General features: G+C 41.2%; 1 protein-coding gene across 1 annotated transcript; it reads right to left on the bottom strand.

The window, feature by feature from the left end:
- Window positions 1-515: 515 nt before the first annotated feature.
- Window positions 516-16,194, bottom strand: LOC114203126 (alcohol dehydrogenase class-3). Its single transcript, XM_028096529.2, has 9 exons — window positions 16,139-16,194; window positions 12,884-12,985; window positions 11,230-11,371; window positions 10,620-10,707; window positions 5,224-5,443; window positions 4,812-5,072; window positions 3,826-3,961; window positions 987-1,125; window positions 516-849 (listed from the first exon to the last, which is right to left on the bottom strand). Exons 1-9 carry the CDS (start codon window positions 16,148-16,150, stop codon window positions 825-827), a joined length of 1,125 nt encoding a protein of 374 aa, XP_027952330.1. The 5' UTR covers window positions 16,151-16,194; the 3' UTR covers window positions 516-824.
- Window positions 16,195-16,484: the final 290 nt, after the last annotated feature.

Below are 16,484 nucleotides of genomic sequence, written 5' to 3'. Positions count from 1 at the left end.
ATAGTTCATAAAAAACCTCTGGAGAGGAAAGGCAATGTGTCCAGAAGTGGTAAACGTTAAGATTTGAAAAAGTGCCTGGGAACTTTGAAATTCAGTATGTATATTTTTTAAATACTTTTGTAAGAGTTCATAGAAGCTGCCACCAACCCACATACACCTTCTTATGCCCAGAAGGTAGTTTCGTCAACGAAGTTTAGCGCCCAGGGTGGGCCAGATGCCGCACTGGGAACTGGGAGAGTGAGTCTAAACAAGGCATGATATCTGTTCTAAAGAATGTAATCTCACAGGGGCTGACTTGGGTTCTGAGTAACTTTGCCCCTGATGGTGAGGATTATCTGTTTTTAGTAAATGGGCCAGCGACTCTTAAAAGCTAAGCAAAAATTACTGAGGATGGAAGAAGGCAAGGTCAGATACTCACCACTGCCCTGTTTCCTCTAGCTTTCCTGTAAAGAATGAAAATTATGGGGACAGGAACCATGAGAACGAATTCAGCATAAAACAGAGATGACAACGTCTACACATACACAGAAATTACTTTTATTATGTTAGGATATTCCTTAATGAGTTGGCAATTATACATGTGAAGGAGAGTTCAGAAAACAGATTTAGGACTGTATTAGCCTTGTCCTTGATTAGAGATTTATGAATTATACAAAAAATATTATTGCCTAGAGTAGGTTACTCTAGAAGTAGTAGTAGAGAAGGTCTAGAAGGTCTAGAATGTCTAAGAGGCTGTGAACTTGGAAGATCTCCCGGCTTGTCTGGCTGTTCCAGCTGGACCACAAGACCTCGGAACAAGGATGAACAGGTTTTCTCTGTTGAATTTAAAGCTTTACAACAGTTCGAATGCTGTAAGAGAAGGAAGCAATAAACAGGTTTTAATGGATATCTTTTAAGACCACTAAAACTATCTTTTTTTTACCCTTCCTACATAAACCCTAAATCATTACTACATTTTATAATATAGAGCCAAAGAGGAAGCTTACCTCTTCCCTGAATGCATCAGTTCAAAGGCTTCGTTAATTTGGTCAAAAGACAGATTATGAGTCACAAATTCATCAACCTTTATCTTTTTGGACATATATTCAGACACCAACTTCGGGACACTTTCCACACTCTTCCATCCTAAAAGAAATCATACATCTATTAATTCTCCCAAAAATCTTTACAGTATGCTTATTACTTAGTGGGTGACAGACATTTAAGAGAATAAATTTTATCATGAATTAAAAAGGAATGGAGAACTCCAAAATCAGCAGAGAGGAGGAAGAATTTAATGTATGTCTTTAGTTAAGAAAACAGTAAATGCCTTCTGAGTATTTTCCTTTTTCTGTATTAAGATTTACTAAAATCTCATTAAGTTTTTAGCAAACAGACAAAATTTTAAACTATCTAGCACAGAACTCTGGAAGTCTTACACCAAACTTATTTAGGTCCATAACAGAAAGATTTCTGTAATCATGAAATTCAAGGAAGAATAAAACTGATGTGATACATGACTTTATTCCTTTGGTTTTAATGAAATTAGGGATAGCAATGCACCCTAGAAAACTATGAAACTGAAAACAATGGGAAATTTTTAGCTACTTAAGATTTTATTTTATTTTTTAAAGATTTTATTTATTTATTTGACAGAGAGAGACACCCCGAGAGAGGGAACACAAGCAGGGGGAGTGGGAGAGGGAGAAGCAGGCTTCCCGCTGAGCAGGGAGCCCGATGCGGGGCTCAATCCCAGGACCCTGGGATCATGACCTGAGCTGAAGGCAGACGCTTAACCACTGAGCCACCTAGGCGCCCTAGCTACTTAAGATTTTAAACAAAATCAGGTCCTTCAGTCTTTCACTTATATTGAAAGACATAATAAATCGACAAAGAAGCCTTTCCACCTTTTAAACTAGGGATACCGTGTAGCTCATTTCAAACCTCTTTTGAGCCTTTTCCAAACCTCCCTCCTTCTATCTTCTACCAATTATTCTTCCCCTAAAAATTGTGGGGCTTTTTCTTTCTTTCTTTTTTTTTAAAGATTTATTTGACAGAGAGACAGAGAGAGAGAGTGAACACAAGCAGGGGGCAGTGTGAGAGGGAGAAGCAGGCTTCCCGCTGAGCAGGGAGCCCGATGCGGGGCTCAATCCCAGCACCCTGGGATCATGACCTGAGCCGAAGGCAGATGCTTAACTGACTGAGCCACCCAGGTGCCCCTTTTCCTTTTTTTAAAAAAAAATTATATTTATATAATATTGATTGATTGTAGGCTCCATGCCCAACATGGGGCTTGAACACATGACCCCAAGATCAAGTCACATGCTCTACCCATTAAGCCAGCCAGGCACCCCTTTCTTTCTCCTTTAAATCTCCTGGTAACTGAGACAAGTACAGCCACCACTATTCTCTAGACCAAAACTTCTATTTCCATCTATGGGTCATATTTTAACAACACCCATTGGGCCCTAATGCTCCAGCTTATTTCCCAACCAGCATGAGCTGGGAGGACGAGGCTCCCATGAGAGGTTAGGATCAAACCCCCTGGCTCAGTCTCCCACGCTCAGAATGCCCTTTCCAATATAGTTAAGGACCTGGGAGGATGTGTGGCCTTAAAAGTCTATTCTAAGATACTCAGGTGAAGCATACATCTAGTTGGAAAGGCAAGTTTGGTCAGCTTTACATTTCTTTTTTAATAGAAAAAAATTTTTTTTTTTAAGATTTTATTATTTGAGAGAGAGAGAGAGAGCTCACTCACCTGAGTCGGCAGAGGGGCAGAGGTAGAGAGAAAGAGAATCTGCAAGCAGACTGAGCTGAGCCCGATGTAGGGCTTTATCTCACAACCCTGAGATCATGACCTGACCTGACACCAAGAGTCAGACACTTAACGGACTGCACCATGAAGGCGCCCCTTGACATTTTTTTATGCTGAATTCTATAGTATAAAGACAGAAAACTTTGGCTAAACCCCTCATACTTTCCTGATCTTTTCCTCTGGCCTTCAAAAAAGTGGACATAATATGAGGATGGGGATCTTAAGAGACTCTTTGTTAAATACAGATTAAAAACTCATGCAATGTGATTTTTCCCCCTAAGAGGATGGTGAGAATATAAATGTATATATATACATATAGGTGTGTGTATCTATAGATATATATATTTAAAAACCTATAAAAACGTTAGATTTCATTCATTCATAATTGTTGGGATATAAAAGCATGATTTGTGCTTCCTAGCTGAGCAACCACGGAAAAGATGGAAATGATTTTTCAGCAATCCACCAGTAGTTAGGCAACCCCAACCAACCGTGTACTTTTTAGGATCACAAAAGGGAAAAATGATCAGTCTGGCAGCTTTTCAATTCTGTTATAAGGTTTGGTCTAATACGGTATTTTCAGTTTAAGACTTTGTATTGGTTACTGCTGAAGTCAGTACTATGTAGACAGAGGTACAATCACATCCAGTGAAAACTACACTTGGGAAAAATGAGGAGAAATGCCAATAACCCATTTAAGTCCACAACATAGCAATGTGGCTGACACTGTTGTTTGTGTACCCTGGAGCCACCTTCTCACTCCTGCCCTACCCCCAACTATTTCCTCATCAACAGGATACTGATTTTTGTGTGTGTAAAAAGGGATCTCATGCTTCAGAGGAAGTTGAGCATCAACCTAGCCCCAGAGGTGAATAGTGATTGAATAGAAAACCCTCTTATTAAAATAACTATGCAACAACTTATGATGAGAAGGTAGTCCATGAAAATTCTTGTTAAAACAAATCAGCCTGGGATGAAAATTCTGCCAATGGAAATAACAAAAGAGAAAATGTGCTCACGCACTGAATTACCTCCAAAGGCAGTGCCTTTCCACACGCGGCCTGTTACCAGCTGAAATGGGCGAGTGGCGATTTCTTCACCCGAAGCAGCTACCCCGACTATGACGCTGACGCCCCAGCCTTTGTGGCAGGCCTCCAGCGCGGCTCTCTGCAGACAGGGGCAGGATCGAATCACACAGGTCAGTGCATTCTGCTGAGAATATCAGCAAAGTAGCTTTGGGAGGAAAGAGTGGTGGCACAGAGCTTCTAAAAGAATCACACAAAGCGATCACACTATTTGGTAAATATAATTTCATTCAACGGTTTTTAAAAAAAAATTATTAACCTGGCTAAATATTAACACAAAATGAAAGAATTTAAGGCTTTTATTTGCTGTCTAGCTTTTTTTTTTTAAAGATTTTATTTATGTATTTGACACAGAGACAGAGCACAAACTGGGGGCAGGGGAGCGGCAGGCAGAGGGAGAAGCAGGCTCCCTGCTGAGCACGGAGCCCGACATTGGGGCTCGATCCCAGGACCCTGGGATCATGACCTGAGCCGGAGGCAGACGCTTAACCTACTGAGCCACCCAGGCGCCCCTTGATGTCTAGTTTTTCAAATAAATTCTAAAAATTCTAAAGACTTTAATAAAGGAAGCAGGTGGAGAACAGTAATACTCCTGCTGAGCATCTACTCTGTGTCAAGGAGGTATCATTACTGTCTGCATTTTACACAAGAGGAAACTGAGCTTTAGAGAAGTTGTTGCTCGAGGTTAGTAAAGTGGATGTATAGCTAACCCCTGAACAACACACAGGGGTTGGGGCGCCCACCCCCCGTGCGGTCGAAAATTCACATATAACTATTGATTCCCCCAAAATTTAACCAACAGCCTACTATTGACTGGGAGCCTTACCAATACTATAAATAGTCAATTAACACATATTTTGTGTATGTATTACATGCTCTATTCTTACAATAAAGCTAGAGAAAGAAAAAAAAATGAAGCAAAAAACACTTACCATGACTTTCACGTTACCAATACACTCGAAGGAATAGTCCACCCCCCCATCAGTCATTTCAATGAGCACTTCCTGGATGGGTTTATTGAAGTCCTGGGGGTTAATACATTCAGAGGCTCCAAACTTCATGGCCCTTGCAAATGTATCTTTATTGATGTCCACACCAATGATCCGGGATGCACCAGCCACCTTACAGCCCATGACAGCCGCCAGTCCAACTCCTCCTAGGCCAAAGATGGCACAAGTAGAGCCAGGCTCCACCTAACAGGAAAGACAGTCTATTAGGTACTCGTTGCACAAGTGTCAAGGAAATCACTAGGTTTCTTACACACCGGGCCAAGTTCACTATTCTAGCAAAGCTTTGTTGTATCAAATCAGAAGGCAGAAGCTAAAATCCAGGCCAATCTCTTACCTTGGCAGTGTTCACAGCAGCACCATAACCAGTTGAAATGCCACAACCCAGAAGGCAGACTTTATCCAAAGGTGCTAAAGGATCAATTTTAGCAACAGAGATATCAGCCACAACTGTATATTCAGAAAATGTGCTGGTTCCCATGTAATGTAAAATTGTCTTTCCTTTGCAAGTAAATCTGCTAGTACCATCTGGCATTAATCCTTTCCCCTGAGTAACTCTAAAGAAAATAAAAAAGGAAAAAGGCAGGGTAAATCAGGTTTCCCAAAATGCACAGGAAAAAGAAATCAATTTTAAATATGACAGATAGACAGAAAAGTGTACTAAGACCCAAAGTCTAATTTCTTTTTTTTTTTTTTTTTTAAAGATTTATTTTAGGGGGTGCCTGGGTGGCTCAACTGGTTAACGACTGCCTTCGGTTCAGGTCATGATCCCGAGGTCCCAAATCGTGTCCCACATCAGGCTCCCTGCTCAGTGGGGAGTCTACTTCTCCCTCTGACCCCCTCCCCTCTCATGCTCTCTCTCTCAAATAAAAAAAAAAAAATTTATTTTAGAGAGAGAGACAGCACGCGCACGCTCCAGAGAGACCATGTGCACACATGAGCGGGAGGGGCAGAGGGAGAGGAAGAACTCAAGCAGACTCCGTGCTTAGCATGGAGCCCAATGTGGGGCTCATCTCACGACCCTGAGATCATGACCTGAGCTGAAAACAAGAGTTGGGACACTTAACCAACTGCGTCACCCCAGGCAACCTCCAAAGTCTAATTTTTTTTTTTTTTTTAAAGATTTTATTTATTTGAGAGAGAATGGAGAGAGGGCACATGAGAGGCGGGAGGGTCAGCGGGAGAAGCAGACTCCCTACTGAGCAGGGAGCCCGATGTGGGACTCAATCCTGGGACTCCAGGATCATGACCTGAGCCGAAGGCAGTCGCCCAACCAACTGAGCCACCCAGGCGCCCCCCAAAGTCTAATTTCTAATGTATTAATAATTTAGCATCTTTCAAGAAACAGTCAAAACCAAAAGACAACCGACAGAATGGGAGAAAATATTTGTAAATGACATATCAGATAAAGGGCTAGTATCCAAAATCTATAAAGAACTTATCAAACTCAACACCCAAAGAACAAATAATCCAATCAAGAAATGGGCAGAAGACAGGAACAGACATTTTTCCAAAGAAGACATCCAAATGGCCAACAGGCACATGAAAAAGTGCTCAACATCGCTCGGCATCAGGGAAATCCAAATCAAAACCTCAATGAGATACCACCCACCAGTCAGAATGGCTAAAATTAACAAGTCAGGAAACGACAGATGTTGGCGGGGATGCGGAGAAAGGGGAACCCTCCTACACTGTTGGTGGGAATGCAAGCTGGTGCAACCACCCTGGAAAATAGTATGGAGGTTCCTCAAAAAGTTGAAAATAGAGCTACCCTACAATCCAGCAATTGCACTACTGGGTATTTACCCCAAAGATACAAATGTAGGGATCCGAAGGGGTACGTGCACCCCAATGTTTATAGCAGCAATGTCCACAATAGCCAAACTGTGGAAAGAGCCAAGATGTCCACCGACAGAAGAATGGATAAAGAAGATGTGGTATATATACACAATGGAATATTATGCGGCCATCAAAAGGAATGAGATCTCGCCATTTGCAACAACGTGGATGGAACTGGAGGGTGTTATGCTGAGCGAAATAAGTCAATCAGAGAAAGACATGTATCATATGACCTCACTGATATGAGGAATTCTTAATCTCAGGAAACAAACTGAGGTTTGCTGGAGTGGTGGGGGTGTGGGAAGGATGGGGTGGCTGGGTGATAGACATTGGGGAGGGTATGTGCTATGGTGAGCGCTGTGAATTGTGCAAGACTGTTGAATCACAGATCTGTACCTCTGAAACAAATAATGCAATATATGTTAAGAAAAAAAAAAGAAGATAGCAGGAGGGGAAGAATGAAGGGGAGTAAATCAGAGGGGGAGACAAACCAGGAGAGACGATGGACTCTGAAAAACAAACTGAGGGTTCTAGAGCGGAGGGGGTGGGGGGATGGGTTAGCCTGGTGATAGGTATTAAAGAGGGCACGTTCTGCGTGGAGCACTGGGTGTTATGCACAAACAATGAATCATGGAACACTACATCAAAAACTAATGATGTAATGTATGCTGATTAACATAACAATAAAAAATAAAAAAAAATAACATCTTTCGGCAATGCCTTATTAGGGAAACTTAAGAAAGACTTTTACCCTTACGTATCTTTTCCAACATTCAATATCTTTCTTGATCTTACTGTTGGGTATTGAAATAAATTTTACAGATACAACTTATGGATCAGATGAAAATAATTTTAAAATTCCGTCATAAAACTGTGAGCAAATATAACTTCTGAAAGCACAGAGCCAAAACCAGAATCTTCCCAAGCAGAGATTATGAACAATTATGCAGATCCGGTGATGAAAATAGGTAGCCACACTGGCTAATTTAGATCTTTCAGGAGGCTTTTTTTTTCAAAACAGTCCTCAAGGATTCAAGTTATCTTTTCTTTCTCTTTGTTTTTTGCCTGTGTAGTTGGTAACACTAATGAGGGATGAAGAAAAAAACCTCACAAAGGCAACCAGTATGATAAATGGTATTGAAAATTATTTTTGACATTCTAAATAGATAGGTAACGTAATGTCCTGCTTAGGAGTACAGGCCCTAAAGTCAAACATAGTTGGGTTCAAATCCCATGTGATCTTGGGCCAGTTAACTAACCTCTGTGCCTTAGTTTCCTTACTAGAAAATGGAGAGACACAATAATATCTTCCTTATAGATTGCTATAAAAACCAAATGTTATATAAGGCATTAACATTGTGCCTGGCACAGGGTGCTTTATATGTTATTTTTAGTAAAAACAACACACTATAATTTGATGTACATTCTTACGCTAATCTTTTGGAATACACAGAATAGACAAATACACAGATGAAAAGAAAATGGATTGCCTTTAGACTCAAGAGTAAATACATTTCCTTTCAGAGAAAAATATGACCAGAAACAAAAAACTATGTGACAAAGCTCTACCACAAATAACTTAAACCTTCAAGAGAGCAACTTAAGTTTGTTTAGCCTTCCTTAATGTAAGAAATCACTTCTGTCCCAGAGGACTTTCTTGAACAAAAGGTGACATGGGACACATTTTATGCTTTGAAAGAACTTGTCCCTCGAAAATGCTACAGCCAGCCACAAAAAGCCCATTACCATTATTATACTTGATAGGTCCCAAGCTTTTAAACAGTGTTTGAAATTACCTTTCAAAACAAAATTTATTTTGGTTCTAGCTTTGCCAAAACTAACTGGACTTAATGTTATAAAGTAAATGGAATCTTGTTTCCCAAAAATATAAACTAATTTTGTCAATGGCACTAGAAAACAAATGTAAGAACACGTGGATTTTCCGTATGTGACTCAATCTTCTAGGTCATGGATCCAATTCCAATGTGTGTGTGGGGGTGTGTTCCCTCACACACAACACTGAACAATTCTTGGACACCAGCAGGGTGTCTGAGAATTCAACTCAATTCTAACACCAACTACCTGGAGAGAGCCATCAGGTTCCACAGGTTAAGGGCTCAGTCCTACAAGACTGCCCCCTACCCTCCACTTCAGAAGCCAGCTACAAGCTCCAGGCTGTTAATCAGTGTTTTTTTTTTTTAATTTTATTTGACAGAGAGAGTGCGTGCACGTGCGCATACAAGTTGGGGGAGGGGCAGAGGGCGAGGCAGAGAATCTCAGGCAGACTCGGCGCTGAGTGCAGATCCTGCCACAGGGCTTGACCTGAGCTGAAACCAAGGGTAGGAAGCTCAACTGACTGAGCCACCCAGGTGCCCCAAGTTACCTATGCTTCTGACCCAGAGGCTACAGATCAGAGGTTCCAAAGACTTCCTCCTTAGGTTCTTTTAATTCCTCAGAGCAGCTCATAGAACTCATGGAAACACTTACATTATTAAAGGATATGATAAAGAATATGAATCAACAGCCAGGTGAAGAGATGCATAGGAGGTATGGGGAAAAGCTGAGGAGCTACCACAGGCTCTACAGGTAAGTCACTCTCCCCAATTTCCACGTGTTCAATAGCCCCAAAACTCTCTGAACTCAGTCCTTTTGGGGTTTTATGGAAGCTTAATTATAATTATGATTGACTGTCATTGGCCACTGACTGATTCAACCTCAAGAGCCCCTTTTCCCTTACCAAAGGCCAGGCCATCCACAGGTTTCCTAATGGTTTTCCAAAAGTCACCTTCACTAATGAAACAAAGACACCTTTATAGCCCACATCACAGGAAATTCCAAGGGTTTTAGTAGCTATGAGCCAGAAACCATGGCAGAACACCAAATACATATGAGAAATATAAATTTGGTCATCTAAATGAAATCACAGTATTACACTCAGCAATTCCAATCCTAGGAAAATACCCAAGAGAAAGTAGTGCATATATTCACTAAAAGATATACCCAAGAATGTTCACGGCGGCATGAATCATGACAGCCCCAAACATTTAAGGAGCAACTTTAGTGTCCATCAACAGGGGAATGGATAAATAGAGATGAAGGAATGAAATGTGGCACAGCAACAAAAGAACTGATGCACGGAGCAACTTGGATACATCTCACAGACATTATGAACGAAAGAACTCAGACAAAAGGGCACATAGTATGTGATTCTATTTATATGGAGTCCTGTAGCAAAAGAAATCAGAACAGTGGTTCCCTTTGAGGGAGGCAGGTAATGACGTGGAAGGGATACCAATGACTGTAGGGTGCTTGGAAGGTTCTCTATCTAACCGTTAGGTGAGTATATACATAACAATTCGTGGAGCATACACTTAAGATTTCTAGACTAAGTACTTTATTACATATGTTCTACCTCAGTAAGAAGAGTAAAAAAAGGGGAATACAAGGAGATCTTAAATTGCCTGTATTAAGGTAAGTGCTGCTACCTTACTACAATAAAATAACCACCTTTTCTGTGTCAAGGGGTTATGTTATCTCTTGTTATCTTCCTAGGAACCTTATGAGTTTTATTACTTGGATTTCACAGACAATAAAATGGCTCATAAAAATGATTTCCTTTGATTCTGTAAGCATGTCCCTCCTTAATTTCTATTTTGGCAAATTTAGCCCAGTGTTATGGAAGGAGAATGGGTTCAGAAAATTCTGTTTTATCCAATAGTTGATATTGGGTAAATCACTTAATCTGAGTCTTAATTTTCTCATCTATGAAAATGGGGGTACCAGTGATAATGAGGCTGCCATAAAGCTGAAATGAAATAATTCATGTAGAATATTCTGGATAGACTGCCACAGAATTACTTACTATTTTAAGAATAAAATAACAAAGATACTAACCTTATCTTCTGGCAAAGGTTTGTTTTAGGGTTTAGACAAAATTTGCATTCTCCACACTGTGGGATGTAAAGTGGGATGACAGTATCACCTGGGAGACAAATGCAAAGACATTACCCTGAATAGGGAGCATCTGTTTCTAAATGGATACATCAACCCCTGCAAACTTCCACACCTGTCAACTCATGTGGCTTTACAAAGTTAACAACTTCAACTTAGAACTTTACCTACATAACATCATTCACACACTGACTATACAAGAAATACAAGTTTTCAAAATTTTGACTGAAACGAAGCTCTTAAAATTGTAACTGGAAAACAAGGTCATGGGCTTCAAAATACTGACTCACTGATGAATCTTTAAAAATTTTTGTTTAACTGGTCAAAACTGGCTTTGGAAATAAATACTTTCAGATGAACAGTAGTCTGCAAAATCCAAAAGGAAAAAACCTCTCAAATATTTGTGCTTCCCAGATAAGGAATAAAATCATTGACAAATGACTCAGGTGATAACTTGTTCACGAAGAAACAATGTATCGCTTAATGGAAATGTAATTTCCTTGCAGAAATAAGTTGAAATTATGAAATTAAGTGGTTCAAATATCCTCCTTACCTGCCTTCAGCTTAGTAACTCCTTCGCCAACACTTTCCACAATTCCAGCACCTTCATGTCCCAGGATCACTGGAAAACTCCCTTCAGGATCAGCCCCACTGAGGGTATAGGCATCGGTGTGGCAAACTGCAGTAGCAATAATCTAGGAGAATATTAAAGGGCGTGTAAGTGTGTTTGCATGCAATTCAGAGTGAGATATAGGTCAAAGGCATTTTTAATACCCTATTTCACTGATTCTAAGATACATTTCTTTGATATTTTAACCTCTTTAAAATCAACACGTGCTTATAATCTGTGGCATCTTAACAATTAGAATTGACAGTTTTTAGTGATCCATAAAAGTGATGGTGTGTTTATATGCAAAGGAAATGGTACATCTATCTCCTTTCCAGTGCAGGCTAGCAAGAGCAGGTAAACACGGTGATTTTATGGGCACTGTGCCTCCAGGTGTGGAGAGGAACCACTGAAAGCACAGAAGAGAAATCCCGGAGGGATACCTGGGCGGCTCAGTTGGTTAAGTGTCTGCCTTCGGCTCAGGTCATGATCCCAGGGTCTTGGGATCGAGCCCTGCATTGGGCTCCCTGCTCAGCGGGGAGTCTGCTTCTCTCCCTCTGCCACTCCCCTGCTTGTGCTCTCTCTCAAATAAATAAAATCTTAAAAAAAAGAAATTGTGGAGTGTTTATATTTATGCTTCTTTGTTTCTCACCCATATACCTGCTATTTGTTAGTAGTTTCCCATACAGCTCATCTTAGTACATCCCAGGACACAGTTTCTTTTTCAGTGGCAAAAATCACAATCAGGTTAATTTCTGAACTTAGAGAAAAATGTATTAACTATATAAGATTTCAGATTCCTGGGTCCGGGTTGAAAAGAATTTTGAAAAGTTATTTGGCTGTGGGCTCCTACACTTATGATTCCTGGGAGCACAAGTGTTTGGAGGTGGGATGGGGAAAGTATACTCTAATTCACAGCAAAAAAAGCTTACCTTTTCTAGAATGTTAGTTTTATTCAATGGTCACTAAAGTATTACCTTTACATCAAAACAACAGAGTAGAACGCTAAAAATATCCAGGTGGCTGCCTTGTGCAATATCCCTCTCTCCACAGGTAACTAACTTCCTTTCTCTGCCACAGCAGAGGTTGAGCAGGACTAGACTGATGGCTCCCCTGAACCAAGGCCTTGCCTGCAAGTTTCAGTACATTTTAAAGCTCTCTAAGCAAGTGGAGTTCACTTGCTTGTTGCTCCAGTCAAATCAGGAGCCTCTTCCCAAATCTTATTTGAAACTGCCTCTAATGAGACTGAAGACCAATTCTACTTTTGTTTCTAATGTGTCATCATTCGTTTTAAGTCATGGGATCAGGAGAAAGGAGAGCATCTTACAAATTCATCTTAAACACAGGCTATGGAAGATAAATTGCAATACTCCAGTGATCCGTGGGGAAAGCTGCTGAGCTCAACATCAAAGCTAAAAAGACGGAGAGGAGTGCTGCAAAAGTGAAGGGGGTAAAATAAGAGGATGTTGTGATTCTAAGGTTGGATGAGTTTCAATACCTTCTCCTTGACACTGGCCTTTGGGGTTTATCCTCAGAGGATTCATCTACCCAAAGACCTAATTGTAAGTCTTCTCTTCCAGTGCCTTAGATGTGTTATTACCTTAATTCGAACCTCATGAGCCTTTGGGGGTGCCACCTCCACCTCCTCTATACAGAGAGGCTTCCCTGCCTCCCAGGCAACTGCAGCCTTGCACTTGATAACCTGAAATGGGGACAAAAGAGAGGAAGTTGTTTATCCTCTTGCACTAATAATGAACTCCTTATTAATTTAGATCCTGACGAATGCTAATCTTAGAAAGTAGATCACACAATCACAAAAAACTCTACACCCCGAAGTGATATGGAGAACTGTTTTGCATGTTTTTAGAGTTCATACAAATAATGTTCACTAAAAGAATTTAATTGAGATGACCACATGGTCAGATATGAAAGCCTCTTTTGGTTAAGCAGTTTTATTAATCAAGTATTTAATGGCCTTCTACAATGCATAAGCAGGAGCATATCAAGAATACAGATTCCAGGGGCACCTGGGTGGCTCAGGTCATGATCCCAGGGCCCTGGGATCGAGCCCCACATCGTGCTCCCTGCTCAGCAGGGAGCCTGCTTCTCCCTCTCCCACTCCCTCTGCTTGTGTTCCCTCTCTCGCTGTGTCTCCCTCTGTCAAATAAATAAATAAAATCTTAAAAAAAAATACAGATTCCAGGGGCGTCTGGGTGGTTCAGTGGGTTAAGTGCCTGCCTGCGGCATGGGTCATCATCTCAGGCTCCTGGGACTGAGCCCCATGTTGGGCTCCCTGCTCAGCAGGGAGTCTGCTTGTCCCTCTCCCTTTGCCCCTCATCCCTGCTCACGCTCTCTCCCCCTTGCTCTGCTCTCTAATAAATAAATAAAATCTTTAAAAAAACAAAAAGAATACAGGTTCCAATCAATCGGATTCAGTAAGGTCTGGCACAGGATCCAAAGAATCTGAATGCTTAACATATACCCTAGAGTATTTCTAAATTACGCACAGTAAGAGATTAACAATAAAATAGAACAATTATATTCTAAGTTATGTGAATATGGTCTCTCTCTCAAAATATCTTATCGTACTGCATGCAGTCATCCTTCTTGTGATGATGTGAGATGACGACATGAAGTGAGTGACATAGGCATTGTGATGTAGCGTTAGGCTACTATTGACTTTCTGATAAGGGGTCAGAAGGACGATCACCTGCTTCCGGATTGTAGTTGACCTTGGGTAACTGAAACAGCAGATAAGGTGGGGGGGGAGGGGACTACTGTATAATGGATTAAATTTTTATTCAATTTCAATGTGGCAACTAGAAAAATAAAAATTACATATGGGACTTGTATTATATTTCTATAGCATAGCACTGCCTTAGAAATTCTAGTCAGTACACTCCTCCTTTACCAGAGAATCAGGTGTAATGAGAAGAGTTAAAATTTTTTTTTTAATTGAAATATAGTTAACACTGAATATTATATTAGCTTCAGGTGTACAACATGGTGATTTGATGTTTATGTACATAAGGAAATGATCACCACGGGTAGGTCTAGTTATCATCTGTCACCATACAAAGTTATTACAATATTTTATTGACTTTATTCCCAATGCTGTACATTTCCATGACATTTTTATAACTGGAAGTTTGAACCTCTTAATCTCCTTCACCTATTTTACCCCCCCCACCCCCACAGGGAAGTTTGATTAGTTCACATAATGCTTATAAATTGTGTTGACAGAATAAAGGTTGCAAACTGCTGGGTTTATAGGAGACAAACTTGAAAGTCAACAATTCCAATAACTAAGTTAAAGGGAGAGGCATAAAGTGCTCCTGCACTAAGTGGAGAAAGAGAGTTAAATTTGGTTGGTGGGTTTGAAAAAACTTCATTTTTAACTAGGATACCAAAGGATGAGAAAGAGTTACAAATAATGATAAAACACGTACAATTACAAAAAGCTATCGTGAGAAGTAAATGAAAATGAACATAAAGTCCCTAATACAGTCCTTGGCATTGTGTAGCTTTGCAAAAACAAATCAATATTTATTAGCAGAACAGAGTGGAGGAAAAGGAGAGTTGAACTATATACAGAGATGAGTGGCTTGTGTCAACTGGTGAGGCTGGAAATTACTGCTTTTAAAATTAAAGTGTAAATATTAAATCTGATGGTGAAAAAATTCAGACATTGCATTAGAATCTGTTTTCAATGCAATGTACCATAAATCTCAAAACAAAGTCCCAAAGGTCAAATTCAGAATAGTCATGGATCCTAGAGAACTTAAGCAACATGAATAAATAATTCATCTATAATCTAAGCTTTTATGCCCCTTCCCCTCATTTCAGGAATGTTTGAAAGATTAACCTCTTCTTTCAATGACAATTCTAAGCAAAACAAAGCTCTGCCCTAGATCCACAGGCAAAGGTCCTACTTCAACATTTAAACTATCACAGGATTATAATTTTTCACCTTCTCCGAATAAAGGCACTTAGTAATAAGGAAAACTTGCCAATTTGTTAGGTCTAAAAGATCTAGAGTTCACCATTTCTTCTCAACCTCAACATTTAAGGTCCTAAATCTTTCTAGAAAATTTCTAAAGTTTGCAAAACATTAAAACACTAAATAACTTCAAACTGATTATTCATATATTTCTGCCTTTTATTGTCTAATGTATATTTCAGGAACCTGGAATAGTTCCTCGCACAGGGACAGACCTGGACCGGAATCCTGGCTATCTTAAAAGTGACCACTAAGCACGCCAAACCTCTAAGGCCTCAATTTTTGGTCTGTAAAATGGAGACAATACCTCATAGAAGCGTCACGGGAAGATTAAAAGGATATAAACTTCTGGTGCCTTAAATGCTCAGAAATGTTACTACTGAAAGGGACCTACGGGTCTTCCCAAATACATTCTTTGGTGTCCCCATAATTGTTCAATTATGAATTACAACCATGAAACACAGCAACCTTAAGCGTTAGGAGCGCCGGTTCTGTTACGTGCAAGAATGACCCCAGGCAAGTTATTTTAGCATACGCAAAGCACTAGCGCTCCTAAACCACTTCTAGCAGGAAACCGCCCCCCCCGCCCCCACTCTCCGGTTCTCCCCACCCCCCACCTCACTCCGCTGCCCCAGAAGCAGCAAAACCTTTTCAAGTAAAGAACCGAAACAAAGATTCTTTCCCTTCCTTCCCGTAGAGCAGCTCGCCCAAGGTACCGTTTCGGATCCGGCAGCTCATGCCTGTCTACGGGCCGAGCCCCGCGAGCCCCGCGCAGTTAGCGGCCCAGTTCCATCCTACGCTTTCCCTCTGTTCCCTCCTTCCTTGGAGTAGGTCGCCCAGCACCGCCAGGCCTACCTGCACAGCCATGGCCTCCGACTCGGTCAGCGAATGGCGAACATCCGGGGTGGGACCCACCGTACTGGGCATGGGGGCGGGGAGAGCCCCTGGCGCAGGGGGCGTGGCATGGGCGGGGAGTGCTCCTGGCGCGGTCCCGCCTCCGCCCGCACGGGGGCGAAGCGTGAACGCGGGGTTTGCTGGGCGGGCTGTGGGCGCGAGGGGCGGGGCCTGAGCTTGGCGCGGCCGGCGCTCTAGCGCGCGACCAGGTGGTTTCGGCTCTGAAGTCAGAGGGGTTTCGGCGAGGCTATCAGTCTAGATGTGAAACGTCTGTGTCCAGAGGGGGTTTTCCCCTGTTAACTCTAGC

The sequence above is a fragment of the Eumetopias jubatus genome, unplaced genomic scaffold (genome assembly GCF_037043125.1).
Source record: "Eumetopias jubatus isolate StellerSeaLion01/CBP00866 unplaced genomic scaffold, mEumJub1_p1.0 scaffold_2, whole genome shotgun sequence".
Taxonomy (NCBI): Eukaryota; Metazoa; Chordata; class Mammalia; order Carnivora; family Otariidae; genus Eumetopias; species Eumetopias jubatus.
Note: the sequence above shows the minus strand (reverse complement) of the source record. Positions and strands in the feature narration are given on the sequence as shown.